The sequence below is a fragment of the Ochotona princeps genome, chromosome 22 (genome assembly GCF_030435755.1).
Source record: "Ochotona princeps isolate mOchPri1 chromosome 22, mOchPri1.hap1, whole genome shotgun sequence".
Lineage (NCBI taxonomy): Eukaryota > Metazoa > Chordata > Mammalia > Lagomorpha > Ochotonidae > Ochotona > Ochotona princeps.
The window spans coordinates 17,493,479-17,511,007 of record NC_080853.1 but is presented as its reverse complement, the minus strand read 5'-3'; the positions used below and the strand labels follow the sequence as shown (position 1 = coordinate 17,511,007).

General features: G+C 41.8%; 1 protein-coding gene across 1 annotated transcript in view; it reads left to right on the top strand.

The window, feature by feature from the left end:
- The first annotated feature begins 2,055 nt into the window (after positions 1-2,055).
- The window catches only part of ACSS2 (acyl-CoA synthetase short chain family member 2), a 50,825-nt gene continuing 35,351 nt past the window's right edge, over positions 2,056-17,529 (top strand). Inside the window, exons 1-2 of the mRNA XM_004585747.4 lie at positions 2,056-2,308; positions 6,627-6,822. Of these exons, the coding sequence (XP_004585804.2) occupies positions 2,119-2,308; positions 6,627-6,822 (386 nt within the window). The 5' untranslated portion in view covers positions 2,056-2,118. The remainder of the gene's footprint in view (positions 2,309-6,626; positions 6,823-17,529) is intronic.

Here is a 17,529-nt window from a genome sequence, read left to right as displayed (position 1 = left end):
GGTGTGTTCTTGATGAAGTGTCTGTCCCCTCCATAGGACCCTTGTGTTCTTTGTGAGACCCTGTACCCTTCCAGCTGGCTCCAGGTCTTCTACCTCAGAGTGGGTGGCCTGTGGAGCCTGTGTCAGACCACAGGAATAGCAGCTCTCAGCATCAAGTTTTCTGGGCTGATGGCCAGCTAAACAGAGGACCGAAGAGCAGTTGGGCAATGAGGCTGGGCTAAAGGAGGTCACACATTTTGTGCAGACTTGTAGACGCAGCTGCCTATCTGCTTCAGGTCTCAGAATCATTCACAAAATTAGTTATTTAAAGATCCTTATTGCAGGCTGACATTGTGATATAGTGGATGACGCTGCCACGTGCTAAGCCAGCATCCCCATATGGGTGCCAGCTCAAGTCCCAGCTGCTCCACTTCCAATTCCCCTCTTCCCCAATCTCTGCTAATGTGCATTGGAAAGTAGGAGAAGATGGCCCAAATACTTGAGCCCAGGCACTCAGGTGGGAGACTTGGACCTGGTGTAGCTGTGGCTGTACAGCCATTTGGGGGAATGAACCAGGGGACAGAAGACTTCTCTATTTATTTATTCATTTTTATTGGATAGTCAGATCCAATACAGAGAAGGAGAGTCAGAGAGAAAGATCTACCATCTGCTGGCTTACTCCCAAAGTGGCTACAACGGCCAGCCAGAGCTGAGCCAATCCGAAGCCAGGAGCCAGGAACCTCCTCTGGGTCTCCCACGCCAATGCAGGGTCTCCCACGCCAATGCAGGGTCCCAAGGCTTTGGGCCATCCTGAACTGCTTTCCCAGGTCACAGGCAGGGAGCTGCATGGGAGCAGTCAGGACATAGGCCGGCACCCACATGGGATCCCAGGCTCATGCAAGGTGAAGACTTTAGCCACTAGGCTACTGCCCTGGGGCCCAAAATAGGTAATTCTTTTTAAAAAGAATCCATGCCTGGACAGCCTGTTTGTGAACTGAAGGGTGAGAGGGGTCTCTGGGTGGGTGTAGTGTAGGTGGGAGACGAAAGGCCCCACTTGGCTTCTGATCTTCCAGCAAGTGTGGGGCTGAAAGGGGGACAGCAGGCAGAGATAACAGCCCACACTGTGGAAGGGATCCTGGCGAAGCAGAGGAATTGAGAAACTCAGAAGAGCATGCGCTTAATTCCTCTTGTTTGCATAGACTTTGATGCCTCACTAGCCTTAACAACCTCAGAGGAGTCGGGATTGGCCCTCACCTGGTCTTTGTTCTATGACCTTGTGCCAGGGCGACTTCCCCTTCCTGGGTTTGCCATCTGTGCTGTGAGCTGGTGGGCTTATTAGCAAAGGCCTGAAGGAACTTGCATCTTGCCTGGACGCTGTTCTTGTCCTTTAGATTTGGGTGAAAAATGGGCAGAAGCAGGGAAAACGGGAGCCGTGCTTAGAGCTGGTCCCTGGGCTGGCTGAGGGACGATCCTGCTCCCGGGCGCTGCCCTCAGGGTCGCTGGAAGAGGTTTTCCTGAGGACGGAGTGGGGGAGTGTTGCTTCGAGAGAGGGCACTCGGGGTGAAGGGGGTGTCACCCGGAAGGGACCCTCCTCTACCTGGCGTCCAACTCGGTGGGGTGACAGAATTGTGCAATCGGACCGAGGGGCGGCTCCGCGGTGGGCCTGACCTGACGCCTCCCGTTGGTTCAGCCTTGGCTCGCTAGAGCTCCGCCCTAACCCAACCCCTCGTCTGTCTCCAAGACCCCAAGCTGGTCACTCCATGGCCCTGCCTCCTCTCCCGTCACATCCAGCCAGGCTACACCCCATCACTCCATGGGCCCACCTCCTCTCCTGTCATGCCTGGCCCCGCCCCTCATCTGTCATTCCACGGCCCCTCCCTCTCTCCTGTCACGCCAGGACCCGCCTCTTTACGGCCACACCCCTTCCGGCCACTCAAGTCCTCCCCTATCCTTCGACCGCTCCCTGTCTCCGTCGGGGCCACCAGCGTAGCCCCGCCCACCACCGGCGGTCCAAGCCCCGCCTCCGTCCTCGTAAGCCCCGCCCCTCCCCCGAGGCTCCGCCTCAAGGTAGGCTTGTTTTCCGCGCCCGGGCGCTGGCAGCGTTCGCCCGGACGGCCACAGTGCTTGGAACTTGACGCGATGGGGCTTCCTGAGGAGCGCGGCCGGAGCGGCAGTGACAGCCGCAGCGAGAGCGGGAGCCGGGAGGAAGCGGGAGCCGGGGATCGGGTGCGGAGTTGGTCTCCGCCGCCCGAGGTCAGCCGCTCGTCACACGTCCCCTCGCTGCAGCGATACCGCGAGCTGCACCGGCGCTCCGTGGAGGAGCCGCGGGGTGAGGCCCGGCCCCGGGCGGGCCTGGGGGGCGTCCATGAGGAGAGGTGCGGCGGTTCCTGGGGAGGGCGGCGGGGGGCTCCCTTGGGAAGTTGAAGGAGTGGCCGTTTCAATGGAAGAAATATTGCATTTCTCTGAGGTAGAGATGGGAATTCTGTGAAGAGAAGGGTTGAGAAGATGCGAGTTGCGGAGATTGCTGGAGACTTGGTGGCTCCGTGAAGAGATGCGGATTTCTCTGAGGAGAGCGCGGTTCTGTGAGGGAGATGTGGGATTCCTTCAGAGTGGAAGGGGGGCTCCATTAGGAGGATTAAAGTTGAATGGAAAAGGGAGGAAAGTTGCTGAGGAGAGAGAGGAGACGTAGGGGCAAGGGGGAATCCTGAGGGGAGCAGGGCCATGAACAGATTTTTCTTTGCCTCTTTCACGTCAGCCCAGCCACTGCCTTCCCAGATCTGTAACAAGTGAACTAATCTCAACTGTAACGGATCTGGTCTCCATCTTGGGGTCCTAAACATTGGTACTGGGGCGTCTCACGTCTATTTTTAATATACCAGATATGACAACAGAAGTAACCCGTAAAACTAAGCAAGTCACACAATGTCAAGTTGGGTTTTGTTTTTTCTTTTCCTTTTTTAATAATCTTGAGCTGTGATAGATGCTTGCATGTCTTAATATATGTGAGGACAATTCCCCACTGTTACCTCTAACCTGGGGAAGGGGTCTAAGAGGAGCGGTGTGATGGTTGGTGGTGGTTCAAGCATGAACGAATGAATCAAATCCAGGAAAATCTGCATTTAGCTCTGCCATTCATTTCCGGCGGCGGTCTTAGACTTCGCAACCTGAGATTCCTTTTCATCAGTAAGATACCTGCCTCCTGTGTTTGTATGAGAACTCAAATTGGTTAATAAGCAAAGTGTGCATTATAGATTACCTGCTGCACATTCGAGAAATGGTCGTTAGTTTGCTAACAAAAAGGGCGGTGTGGATGGAGTAATCACTGAGTAATATAAGATAGGATTGAGGCAAGTGTGGTGGAGTGGTTGATTGCAGCAGTGTTCAAGTCTGAGTCCTCAGACCTCTTTGCACTTCTCTCAAACCTTCTCCATGTCGATTTTATCTTTTTCTCCAGGGGTGAGCTCTTATTGCCACAATAGCTCCTATATAACTAACCTTGTATCTGGCATCTCATTTATGCTCTGCTCCCAACCTTCTTAAAACTGCAGACCCCCTGTATTCATTCTATATTTAACATTTCCATGGCAGGATTTACCAGTTTTTCCTCCCACACTTGCTTTTCTCTCTAATTTTCAAATTTCAGTATCTGTGATGGTATCGCAAACCATAAATCTCTTTCATGTTCTTCTCTAATGAGGTTTGTTTATCTTATCAAGTTTTAGATTGCTTACAGCTTGCTGAGCACAATCCCAGTTTAAATCCCTGCAGGAACTGTTATCTCTATTTTCGGAGAAAGATACTGAAGCTTACAGAGGCTCACTAACTTGCTAAAGGTCATAAAGCTAGTTCCAGGTAGAGCTGGGATTTGAACTAGGTAGTTTGCACTGCAGAACCTCTTCTCACTCCTAAGAGCAATGTTATTCCTTTCCCCTCATTACACTTTTAACCAAATTCTGTCAAATACTCCTTTAAAAATGTCTTTAGTTCTATTTTGTTCTATTCCTACAGACTATTTAACCTCCTAATTTGTTCTCAGCATCTTCAGACTTTCCAGTAGATTTATCTAAATGGATTTTCTTGACATACTGCTTTCATATGTCCTTGCAAAAACTTCCAATAGTTCCTTATTCCAGTGTCAAAATGACATTCTGCTTTTCTTTCAATGTCTCTGGATATGTAGCCCTACTCCACCTAGCTATTCTAATTTCCCACTCTCCCTACCATGCTCCTCATTCTAGACAAGTCATTCTCCTTACTAACCTGGATGCACAATAGTCCCTCCTTACCTTGACTGTTTCCTTCTGCTCCTCTAATTCCACAGAGCTTTCCCTTATCTCAGCTCATACTTATCTTTTTTTTCTTTTGAGCCTCAGTACTTACAATATGTAGCAATGAAACACCCAGATTCTTCCCCATCCCCATCACTTCTCCAAAAAAATAAATATTTTTAAAAAGCAAAACAAGTGAGCCTAAAACCCAATTTTCTTTTTTCTTTATTGATGGGCATAAATGAATGTAATTCGTAAGTAGTTCTTTATGTGCTTACTAGTAGCACATAAAGATATTTTTGACTGCACTTTTGCTAGCTGTGTGGCCCCTGACAGAGTTCTATACTTAGCTTCAGCTTTCTCGTCTGCCAAATTAGGATAATTAATATATGCTTCCAATGTCCACAGCGTCATAAAGAACAAATAAAATTAGTCTAGTATCTGATCAATGAGTGTTGTCACTAAGTGCCAATTAGTATTCTATCTCGTTACTATTTGTATTAATAATTTCATCAGTTGTTGGGCTTTCCAGTTTCACTATTATAAATAGAGTTACTATAAACATCTCTTTAATAGTCATTTTTCCCCATTGTGATTGTTTTCTTGGAGAATATTTCCCAAGTTTCAGTTAACGGACAAAAATATATAAAAACTTTTATGGTTCCTGTTACGCATACTCTAGTATCCAGTAAAACTTTCCTGATTTGCTGCTGTGCCATTATTGTATCAAGTTACGCTTTTTCAGTGTTAATCAGACATTGGGTTTAATGTATTTTTAAAGCTCTTTGCTAGTTATAGAGGTATATAATGGCACCTAGAGGTTGTTTTATTTTGGATTTCTTTAGTTGATTGCAATGTTACAAGCTATTTGATTTAGTTTTCAAATATATTCTATTTTTTACTTGCAGAAATATTTCACATTAGTGTTATTTCTCCAACTAGATTCTAAAAACATGCAACCATGAGCAAATCACTGTGGATTTGTTTCTTGAGAACTCAAGAGGTGATCAACTCTAAAATTCCTCCTACTGTTACTGTTTTAAGCATTTTTCTCTCTTCTCATTGCTGGTCAGTATTGGGAATATCCTAAATTCTTTGGATTTGCTGGAGTACCAAGGCAAATGTTTTAAGAATGTACATCTGATCATGTCACTACCTTTTTTAAAACTTCAAAGGTTTTACATTGCTCTTGGGATAAATACTAAATTCTTTATCATGTATGAAGCATGATCTGCTCAGTTTACACATCTCTTGCTTAAATTCCTATTCTTTCCGTTATTTTCAGTGTTTTGGTCTCCAGCATTTCCTCTTAACTTATTCCTTGCTCTCCTGTCATCTCATAATATTCCTTTTTGGTAAGGGGGTGAAGAACAATCTCTGTTTATCTTTTGAAAGTTAACAACAACAACAAAAAGTCTTCCTCAGGGAAGTTCAACTCTTAGTAACACAAGTAAACTTGGACAAGTTACTGAGCCTCTCTGAGTTTTGATATTTAAATTCATAAAACGAGGATGAAAATAATGCATACCTCCTGGGATTGTAAAAAGAATTAAATAATACATAAAGGGCTTAAAACAAAATCTGTCTCATAGGGAGTAACCCTAGCACAAGTATAGTAGCAGGAGAATAAATAGCTCAATAAATTGCTACTGAGGAAAAACGAACAAATTAAGAGAAGGAAGACATGGAAGGCTCTGTTGGGTCAAAAATTTCTCCCTTTCACCAGTTGTTTTATTAAAAACGTGTTGATCACTTACTGTATGGGGGGAACATTGTGCTAAGTTACTCTGTGGCAATGATTCAAATAGATGGTAAAAATATTTAAAACGATTTGTCTATTTTTGTTTGAAAGAGTTATAGAGAGACAGAGAGAGAAAGAGCTTTCACCCACTGCTTCATTCCTGAAGTGATTGCAATGTCCAGAGCTGAGCTGGTTAAATCTGGAAGCCAGCCAGTTTGTTTGCTTTTTTTTTGCGGGGGGGGGGGGGGGTGGTGGTCTCCCTTGTGAGTGCAGGAGTCCAAGGCTTTGGATCATCCTCCACTGCTTTCCCAGACTATTAGCAGGGAGTTGGATGGGAAGTAGAGCAGCTGGGACTAGAACTGGCACCAAATGGGATTCTGGCACAACAGGTTAAGGATTAGCTAGCTATGCCACCATGCCAGACACCAGAAGGGAATTTTTTAGTCAAGGTTTAGGCTTTGGGAGTAGAACACAGGTCACAACAGACGTAGATAATCTAACTAGACAGGCAAAGGAGCAAATCAGTGGCAGGTCCTAGGGCCGCAAAGTTTCAATATGATCCTATAAAATGGAAGGCAATCTGAAGATAAATACATCTGAAAAGTTTAGTGATGTGTGGGCTTCCCTTTCTGTTGCAGAGTTTTGGGGAGACATTGCCAAGGAATTTTATTGGAAGACCCCATGCCCTGGCCCATTCCTCCATTACAACTTTGATGTGACTAAAGGGAAGATCTTCATTGAGTGGATGAAAGGAGCAACTACCAACATCTGCTACAATGTATTGGATCGAAACGTCCATGAGAAAAAACTTGGAGATAAAGTTGCTTTCTACTGGTAAAAAATTTTTTTTTTTAATTTATAGTCTGTATTAGATTCAAAACAAATTATAGGGGCATCTTCAAAAAGTTCATGGAAAATAACTATTATGAAAAAATTATTATTTCCAAAAATGTTGCGCCAAAACAAATTTACCTTTTATTTCCACCATCCCATGAACATTTTGAAATATCCTTGTATTCAATATTTTACAATTCACAAAAATACTTTAGAACTCGTTAGCTTATTTACTGTATTCTAAATCAGAAGAGTAAGCAAAATTCACTTAAAATCTCAGATGTACTTGCGACATGTACCTCAAGAAATCTGACTTCCCTCAAATCACATAATTAGCATGTAATGCCATTCACATTCAAACCCAACTAAGTGTCCTGACTTCTAGTCTAGTGTCCTTGGTTTGTGACTGGAAAGTAAGGGTGAAAGTAGGTTAATGAAAGACAATAGGACGGAGTAGCTTTCCTTTTCATTCTTGCTCTGGAAGGAAACTGAATATTTATTTGTTTGTTTTAACGCCAATCAGCACCATTATCATTACCTTTCATTGAGTTATGTGCCAGACACAATGCTTGAATGCTTAACAAATGTTTTCTCATTTGATGCAACTACAAAAGCACTATTTATTCTCCTAGTTTTATAAATATAGAAACTGAAATTCCGAGAAGTGATTTTTTTTTCCAAAGTCAAAAGACTAAGCTTTGATCCAAAGCATTTATCCAAAATAAAAAGAAGAAGAAGAAAAAAAAAAAAAAAGCTGAGGAGCAGGGCTAAAGAGCAAATTCAGACATTACTATTACAGAGTTTACAATTTTTTTTTTTTTTAAGATTTATTTATTTTTATTGGAAAGTCAGATTCATAGAGAGAAGGAGAGACAGAGAGGAAGATCTTCTGTCCACTGATTTGCTCCCCAAATGGCCAGTTTGGCTGCTGCTGTCCTAAGCCAAGAGAATGGAGCTTTCTCTGGGTCTCCCATGCAGGGACAGGGTCCTAAGGCTTTGGGCTGTCCTACTGCTTTCCCAGGCCACAAGCATGGAGCTTGAAGGGAAGTGGAGCAGCTGGGATATGAACTGGCACCCATATGGAATCCCAGCACATGCACGGTGAGGATTTTAGCCACTAGACTACTGCACTGGGCCCAGAGTTTACACTCTTAACCATGCCACTTTACTACCCCTCTAATTCCTTGGCTTGTCAGTAATGTTGCAGATTAGATATTCTTAGTCCCATTTTATAGGTGATAACCTGAAGCATTGAGAGGTTAAATAGTGAATAAAATCATCACGTGATTGAGTGGTAGAATCATGACTCAACCCTAACTATGTCTGACTCCTTGTTGGTACCACGGTGTGGACTCTTTGTAAAACCTCCCACTCCCTGTGACTTAACTGTTTAAAAGATACTACTGTACTAGACTCCAGTGAGATCTTGGTATATTTCTGTCACACTACCAATATATGAATACATTGAGAATGGACCCCCCTTTTTTTTTGTTAGCCAATGAGATATATGGATATTTTATGGAAGACTTAACTTGATACACAGTCAAAATTTTCCCAATTTGTATGATAAGCTGTTGAGACCTAACTTGAGAGACAGGGAATTTAGTCTCTGTGTGAAAACTAATTTCCTTTCCCACAGAATGAGGATAATAACTCCTTCCTTGATTTTTTTTTTTTACTAGACGGTTATAAGCATGAATTAGGATAACATTGTAAGAGCATTTATTTATTAGAAAGCATTGTAAAAATGAGAGTGTTCCAATAAAGCATGACTTGCACAAAGTGAGGGGTCACTTTGCCATCGAAATCTACTGTCTTACATTCCTTGAGAATCTTCTGGTGCTTGCTCCAAGCCTTACGCTTGAAACACTTAGGTTACCTCCTAGGTTCCTTGAAGAGTGGAAAACCTCTAAAGATCTGCAAAGGAGTGTTTGTATTTACATTTGTTCCTTAGTTTGAAAGAACTCAAGTGCCAGGTGAAAAACTGAGAAAACACAGGCCGGAGTTTTTTTCAGTCACTAAATATTGCTCCAGCATCCTGAGGCCCATTTTTCTTGAGACATTATTTCCCTTTCCACCCTTGTTTGAGCAGGCTCTAGAGAACCCCTCTTGCTCCCTCTGTAAAATGACAGAGTAATTTAGATCTGTGCTTTCCAAATAGTGCTCAAGGAACCACTAGTTACAGGATCTGATAGCAGGAGCTTCTTAATGATGAAATGAATGAATGGGGGAAACATTGCAATAGATTGTGTGGTATTCCCAAAAGTCTCCAAGAGGTCCTACAGTGTTTAAGATTTTATTTCCCAAATTTATTTGAGCCCCAAACTCATTTTACAGCATATTGTTAATCAAGAAAAAGTATTTCATGGGTTACTCATTTGGGAATCACTGAATAAAATAGTCTCTAAATGTACTTCCAGTGAGAAAGTCTGTAACTTCATAAAAGGACATCCTCATACCATATTTTACATTGATCACTCCCTCAACAATAATGATTTAAAGCTTTTGGGTGCTCAGCTTTGGGTTATGAATACAGGGGTGCAAAGAAGAATGAGAGAAATGAGAGATGAGTATCATACAAGTAATTATTATTATTTAATCATTTTGTGTTTGCTTTGATGGAAAAGCAAACTGCAAGTAAATCCCATTTGTTATAGGAAAATAAAGCATGATTTGCCAGATATGTGATCACTTCCTTTTATTATCTTCACATATTTTGAATAATATGCTTTATATTGCTATTTCTTCATTTTTTAAAATAAATGATTTTCTATTGTGATAATGAGGATTTAGTTTTGTACATGCCTTCACCTTACTTTTCTCAGTTATAACTGTTTCTTAGTTAATCTAAAAATCAGTTTGTGTAAAAGTAGTATATCATGTTTGCATTTCCTTTTATGTGCAGGGTTTTTTTGAAACTTATTTGTCAGAGGTTCAACATTTTCTAGTTCTAGCATATAATTTTTTTTTTTTTGATGGTCAATAGCTGAAATTTATTAGGGGCATCAGACTTTGTACACTGAGGGTCATTTAGATAAGGGTGGAGATATTGAGCTTATCAACAAAACCCATCAACTGTTTCCATAGTTTTGTTTGGAACTCCTTTTGTCTTGTATATTCCACCAAGTGTTCTCACACATGCTGACCACTCAACTGTTCTTATACAAATGATACCAATCAGGTATACAAAAGGTATCCATTCGGTTGTTCTCATGCAAAGGATATCCAATCAGTCACACAAAAGGCACTCATTCAGTTGTTCTCATACAAATATTATCCAATGAATTGTAATCCTGTGCTCGCTGACCTTCTAGGGTCACAACGTCCTCCTACAAATCCCCCTTCTGTGTTTTGTATTAGCCCTGAAAGATATAGCCGGGGGAACATACTCTTGGAAGAGCAGAAAAATGGGTAGAAACAATATTCTATATTATACAAAGATGGCTTCACCAGGGGCCACAAACCCTAACTGCCTATCATCCCATCTAGCTCCTCAACATTCTTTTTCCCAGGAGCATGAACCCTGCAGCTGTCAGGGATAGGGAGCCAATGATCACTCTGGCTACTTCCTCCTGAAAAAGGGGTGAAGAGAGGCAGCCTCAGCAGCCAGGCATTCTCCAGGAAATGCATCTAGGGTTCTCTGGTAGAAGGTAGAAAAATAACAGCTATAATTTCTTCCAAGGTAACATGCTTTTGTGTTTAACCTAAGTCAGACTGGCACAGGAACAGTGAAAGGATCAACATTAACACCTATCATATAACAGCTGAGTATGAACTTAACATCAAAGTATCTGTGCAGTTATATCTTGTCTAGCATTAACAGTTGATAAAAGTTTTTTGGGGATAATCTTAACTTGCAATTAAAACTTTGCCATTTATATCATTCAAGTACGATTTTACAGATTTTTGTGCATTTTAGGATAATCAAAACAGTTTTATAATTCTAACAAATCGTATGTTAATAATTGAAAAATAGAAAAGGCTTAAGTAGGTGAGCAGGGAAATCTCCAACAATCTAGTGAATGGTTTTGCACAACATTGTAAATATTCCTGGAATAATAGTAATATTAGAACTTGAGGTGACTGTTAGAGCACAGCTAAGCCAAATTTCTTTAGAATAAGACATGAAAGTGTAAGAGGTTAAGCTAAGTGAGTTGCTCAAGGAACATATATCTGTTTCAAGACACAACTGAGGGCCCGGCAGCGTGGCCTAGCGGCTAAAAGTCCTCGCTTTGAATGCACCCTGGGATCCCATATGGGCGCCGGTTCTAATCCTGGCAGCTCCACTTCCCATCCAGCTCCCTGCTTGTGGCCTGGGAAAGCAGTCGAGGACGGCCCAATGCATTGGGACCCTGCACCCGCGTGGGAGACCCGGAAGAGGTTCCTGGTTCCTGGCGTTGGATCGGTGCGCACCAGCCCATTGTGGCTCATTTGGGGAGTGAATCATCGGACGGAAGATCTTCTTCTCTGTCTCTCCTCCTCTCTGTATATCTGACTTTGTAATAAAAATAAATCTTTAAAAAAAAAAAAAAGACACAACTGAGACTTGACTCCAAATATTCTCATTCCTGTTCTTTCTAAGGTTTATTTTGTTTTTATTTATCTGAAAGATGGAGTGACAAAAGAGAATTTTTTTAAAAAGATTTATTTATTTTCATTACAAAGTCAGATTTACAGAGAGGAGGAGAGACAGAGAGGAAGATCTTCTGTCCAATGATTCGCTCCCTAAGTGACCGCAACGGCCAGTGCTGTGCCAATCCAAAGCTAGGAGCCAGGAACTTCTTCTGGGCCTCCCACGCAGTTGCAGGGTCCCAAAGCTTTGGGCCATCCTCAACTGCTTTCCCAGGCCACAAGCAGGGAGCTGGATGGAAAGTGGAGCTGCTGGGATTAGAACTAGCGCCCATATGGGATCCTGGGGTGTTCAAGGCAAGGACTTAAGCCACTAGGCCACGCCTCCAGGCCCAAAAAGAGATTTTTAAAAATTGTTTTTATTTTATTTATTTATTTGAAAGGCAGAGTTACACACACACACACAGAGGGAGAGACAGAGATCTAACACTGGTTCACTCCCTAAGTGGCCACAATGGCTGGGATTGGGTCAGACTGAAGCCGGGAGCCTTCACTCAGGTCCTCCATTGAGTGCAGGGGTCCAAGCACTTGAGTCATCTTCTAATGTTTTCCTAGGTATATCAGCAGGTAACAGGATTTAAAGAGAAAAACTGGGAGCGAACTAGTGTCCATATAGGACCCTGGCATTGCAGGCTAAAGTTTAACTTGCTATGCCACAATGCCAGCCCTGAGGGTTATCTTTCATATATTGTTTCACTTTCTTATGTTGCTTCATATTTGCTTCATTCTCCTAAATACCTACAAGAGCCAGGGTTAGGCCAAAATAAAGCCAGGAGACAGAAACTCCATGCAGGTCTCGTGTGTGTGTGGTGGTGCCTAAGCACTTGAGCTATCATCTGGTGTCTTCCAGGACATGCATTAGTGGGAAGCTGTCTCAGAAACAGAAGCCAGACTGTATCTCATGCCCTCCATTGTGAAATGAGAGTTTCCTAAGCAGAAGCTTAACCTGCTTTGCAACAAAACCTGCCCCCTAATAAACCATTCTTTTATTCACAACCTACTGCCTCATAATTTTGTTAGCCCAACATTTGAATATGACAAATGAAAAGAGAAAATTCATTTGCTTAAAATTGCAGGATGAACTGTGTTACCAATTTTAAATGTCCCAGACCCTGGTCTCAAGAAGTTTAAATTGTTTGACAAAATAAGCCTAGATGAAACTATCTGAAATCAATTATGGGTCCAACAAGCAAGATCTACTTAAACAAATGGTTCGCAGAAAGCAGACACATAAGACTACTATTTGGTGCAGTGAGGTGAGCCTCCACTTGCAACATGCACATACTATATTGTAGTGTCAGTTTGGGTCCCAGCTACTCCTCTGATCCAGCTCCCTGCTAATGTATGTGGGAAGCATCAACTAATGGCTCAGGTGTTTAAGTCTCTGCCAACTGTGTGGGAAAACCTAATGGAGTTTTGGGCCCTTATTTCATCCTAGGACAATGAAAAGACCAAGTCTATTTAAGGTAGAAGATTTATGGAGGGTCAATTGTTTTCACTCAGTAAAATACTTACTGAGAACTTAGTATATATTAGGAACTATTCTGATCAAATGTAGTTATAGCCCAGCTTGAACAGGTAGACAATAAAGAAACAAATTGCTAAGTATATGTGAAGTGGTAAGTGAAAAATGCTATAGGAAAAAAATGAACAGAGTAAGGAAAAAGTTGATGATGCAGAATTGGGGATTGATAAGGGAAGAACCCTTTGATTAGGATGACATCTGAGCAGAGATACAAAGGAATGATGCAATGTGCCATGTTGATAGTTGGAGTAGAGACGGGAAACAGTTTAGAAGAGCAATGTACTGCTGCCTGCTGTGTTCTAGCAGTGACTGTTCTAGGAAGTGACTGTAGCTGAAGCAGTGTGAACTAGAGAAAGAGAAATATTAGAGTTAGCAGAATGCCAGATCATGTAGGATATTGCAAGTCAATGTAGATTTTTGCCTTATTTATAGTGAAATTGGAAACAAGTAGGCAATCTTAAGTATAGTCATGACAGCAATATGGCTTATATTTAGGATCTTTTGTCTTGAGAACAAACTGTAAAAGGGGGAAAAAGTAGGAGCAGAAAGACCAAGGGAGGCTATTGTATGAATCTAGGTGGTAGAGAATGGTGACTTAGATCCATAGTAGTAATTGTGAGGTTTAAACCATAATCATTGTAGAAGTAGTCAAAATTTAGACCTGTCTTGATAGAAGAGTCTGTGGAATTTGCTGACTTGAAGTATATGTAGAGAGTGAGAGAAAGAATTCAAGGCTGTCTTTAACAGTGGATGAGGTCCAAGTATGGGAAATCTTAAATATTTTTGGAGATCTATGAAAGGATTCTATGTAGAGGAATGATGTGGTCATAGCTATATTTAAGAAGATTAATCTGGGTACATATGGAAGTGGAAGTTTGAAACCAGAGAACTGAGAGTTTGTTATTCATGGAAGAAATGCATGAATAGAGATGCCAGTGGTAAGAATGGAATGGAGAAATAAAAAATTAGAGTAATTTAAGAGAAAGAAATTGGCTTATATAAGTGGATCTTAGGTGGTTGGGAGACAGAAGAAAAAGTGAGAGGGAAGAATCAAGAATTTTCTTGATCTATACATGTGCTTGCTCATCTAACCCAAACACTGGGCTTGCCCTCTAAAACACTTTGGTTCCAATCTTATTTGCTTGCATTGTCTTCCCCAGTGCAGCAGGTGGGAATATTAATGTATGTGTGTGAGATGTCCAATGATATAGCCTTGGAATCGTCATTCAGGAAGAAATAGAGATGAATATTAGAGTTAGATGTGGGAGTGGAGACTGGCTAGGTTGAAGAGACCTTGGGGGACAATAGGAGATTTGGGGGATTGACTAAAGGGATTATGGGGAATGAGCAGCAAGAGTGATTGATGGCTGATATTCTGATAATTTAGACTGGCTGTTCAATCTCTACATTATTCCATGTTCCCAGTTGCCAAAGCTGGACAAATCTGATATAGTCCTTTCCTTCCAGTGTTTGCTTCAGCTTGTCACTTTGGTTGTCATCTCTGAGCCACCTCAACACTCACTCTCCGCTAAAATAGATTCTCATTCCATTTCATCCTTCTGAGAAGCTCAATGGAGCTTCTGAGAAGCAGGTGGCTTTAGGAATGACTTTAGAACAGAAACTCTGCTCTTGGAGATCCTGTGTGTTCCCAACCGAATTCTAGAGTATATTTGGAATCCCCAGATCCCTGTGGGAATATGTGTGAATGCCTGTTTGAGAGGGTGGGCAAGGTTGGGAAGGTGAGATAAGCCCACATTTTGATAAGAGGATTTGTCAAGATGCCATGGAATTCCAAGCCCTAGAGAATGTTGTCCTATTATTATTCAGTTTCAGAGAATCTTAATTATCTAGGGTCATCAAATGGATTTTATTCAATGACATGGAGAAGGAAAGGGCCCAGCATGATGGCTCAGTTTGCTAATCATCCCCTTGCAAGTGTTGGGATCTTTTATGGGTGCCGGTTTGTGTTCTTGCTGTTTCACTCTCCATCCTGGGAAAGCAGAGGAGGATGGCACTGGGACTCTGCACTTACATGGGTGCCCTGGAGGAAGCTCTTGGTTCCTGGCTCCTGGCTTCTGATTGGCTCAGTTCCTGTTATTGCAGCCATTTGGGGAGTGAACCAGAGGATGGAAGATCTTTCTCCTCTGTAATTCTGCCTTTCCAATAAAAGTTAAAGAGAAAGTCAGAGAGAAGAAAAAACTTTTTTTTTTTTTTGCTGTTAATCTATTGAGTACAATCTACTTGATGAAGACAGACACTAATTTGAGCAAGAAGATGACCTCAGATCTTTCTCTTCCTCTGTTTGGACCCCCCATTTGTGGGAGTTGTGGGAGATGAACTACAGATAGTCTGCGAGGTCTCTTCTAGTTCTGATCTTCATGATTCTGTGTTTATTTCTGAGAAAAAAGTGATTTTTAGAACTTCTGTTGCAACCTGTGATAACTTCACAGTGATTTAGTAGGCAGGCTGGTTTCTGTTGAGATGCTAAGACAATGGAGGATTTTAGGAAGTTTAGGGTAAAGGATCTGACCAAAGGGAAGGTTACTACCTACGAGTTGTTTGTAGCTGGTAGCTGCACCTGGTGTTTACACCTGAAGCTAATGGAAAGTGTGTGGAAAATACCTGTTGGTGGGAGCAGTCTTTCTCCACCTGAATCAGTTAGGCAGATTGTGGAGAAGGGCTGGATAAATTTCATGTTGGGCCTTTATTTTGCTTCTTTCACACCCCTTGACACTTGAGAGCACATCTCCCTAACGTGGTAAAAATAAAGCAAGTTGGCTATACTTTCCAAGTAATATTTTTGGAAGTGGCATATGAATAATAAATGTATCACTTAAAAAATTCTGCCTTGAGCCCTGCCTGTTTTGGTATCCTAAGCTCCAGGTCAGCTGCAAGAGTTTGTGTCTGTGCTAACCTCTCTTATCAGTGCATTCAGTAAACACTAAATGAGATTAGCTTTAGTTTATTTCTTTTGTTGACTTTTCCTTTTCCCCACCTACAACTATTGGGATGGGTAGGAGACTTGCTTAAGTTATTTCTGGAATTGACCTTCATAATTTCTGTAACAAATGTAGGGAAGTGTCCTGATAAGGCAGCTGGGAGAGGTTGAGGAAAGGTGAAGAACCCAGAACTGGACTCCTGTCCTTTGAAGATAGTGGGTGGGAGTATGATTTCATTCTAGTAAATACGTAAGGCCTGGTGTTGAAGATGAGTCTCCTTCTCTTTCTGGATTATATTTGGAGAGGATTCAGCATTGACAATAATCCCTAGTATCTGACAATTTTTACCTCTGTTTAGGAATTTGAGCCTCCCACTTCCAGTCTTTAGATTGAACTACTTTTCATACAAATCAAGAGTTGTAATCCCAATATCACCACTCACAATAAAAATTTCCACAGATTGTCCTTCTGATTCTTGACCATTCTGGTTCTATCCCTATCCTAACACTAGCTGGAAAAAAAAAATTATATCTTTAAACCTCAGCTTTTCCATGTGTAAAGTGGAAAGAATAGCGGTTCTTATAGCTTATAGCTTATATTATTGAGAGGAACAAATGTAGTAATCTGTGCAGAAGGCTTAGCCCTTGGGCAACAGTGTGTGAGATATTTACATAATTAAGCTAAAACCTCATACCTAAAACAGGCAAGAGAGTGCTGATCTGGGTAACGCATGGATGGGAAGTCCAGAGCAACCTTCTGTCGACTTCTTTATGGTGTCACTATAGTCCTTATGAGGTATGTGTGTGGGACCTCTAGGGATTTGCAAAGCTCAGTTTAAAAGCCCTTGCTCTGGTCCAGTGTTCTTGTTTTATGGTTGAGGCAATAATGAGTTCACAATCCCAGGTTCCTCATATGATGTGTTTTTCTAAACAACCCCTCCATCATCCAAGTCAGTGTCTAGGAATACTCTAGTTTGCCAGTGTCTCCCATTAAACATCCCGAAAATACTCTCCTTCGCCATTTTTGGACTTTACATATCTAATACTGCATCAGTCTCATTGACAACTGAATTTTACAGCTCAGTTTACACATTACGCCCAAGATCTTTCTATTTTTTTTTAGTAGTAAGCTAAATTTCTTCTGTGCTGTGCTTTTTCATTTGTTCCCTTGTAGTTTTGAACTTGAATATTGTTCACAATACTTGACAGATGAGGAACTTGAGGTTCAGAAAGTGAAAGTGATATGACCAGGGTCTCAGAGCTTGTAACTTGTTCTGAACAGGAAAACACTTATATTCCTTGTTCCACATAGTACACTTCTGCCTGCACAGCCTTAGCATTTTTGACACTTTGTCACCCATCTAGCCAGTAGTTTTCTGGGAGAGTTTGAGCCAGTTTTGGAAATGCTGATTTCAGCTTGTAGCTTGTAAGTTCAAATATATTAAGGTATAAACCCCAAAGATGTAACAAATTTTCCTTAGCTCAGATGCGCTCATTAATCCATTCATTACACATTGCTTTTACTTAATATCTATACAGATATCCATATACTACATCTACATACTACTTTGAGAATAGGTTCTTATAGCCTGTTCTTGCAATGCTAGCATCGCAT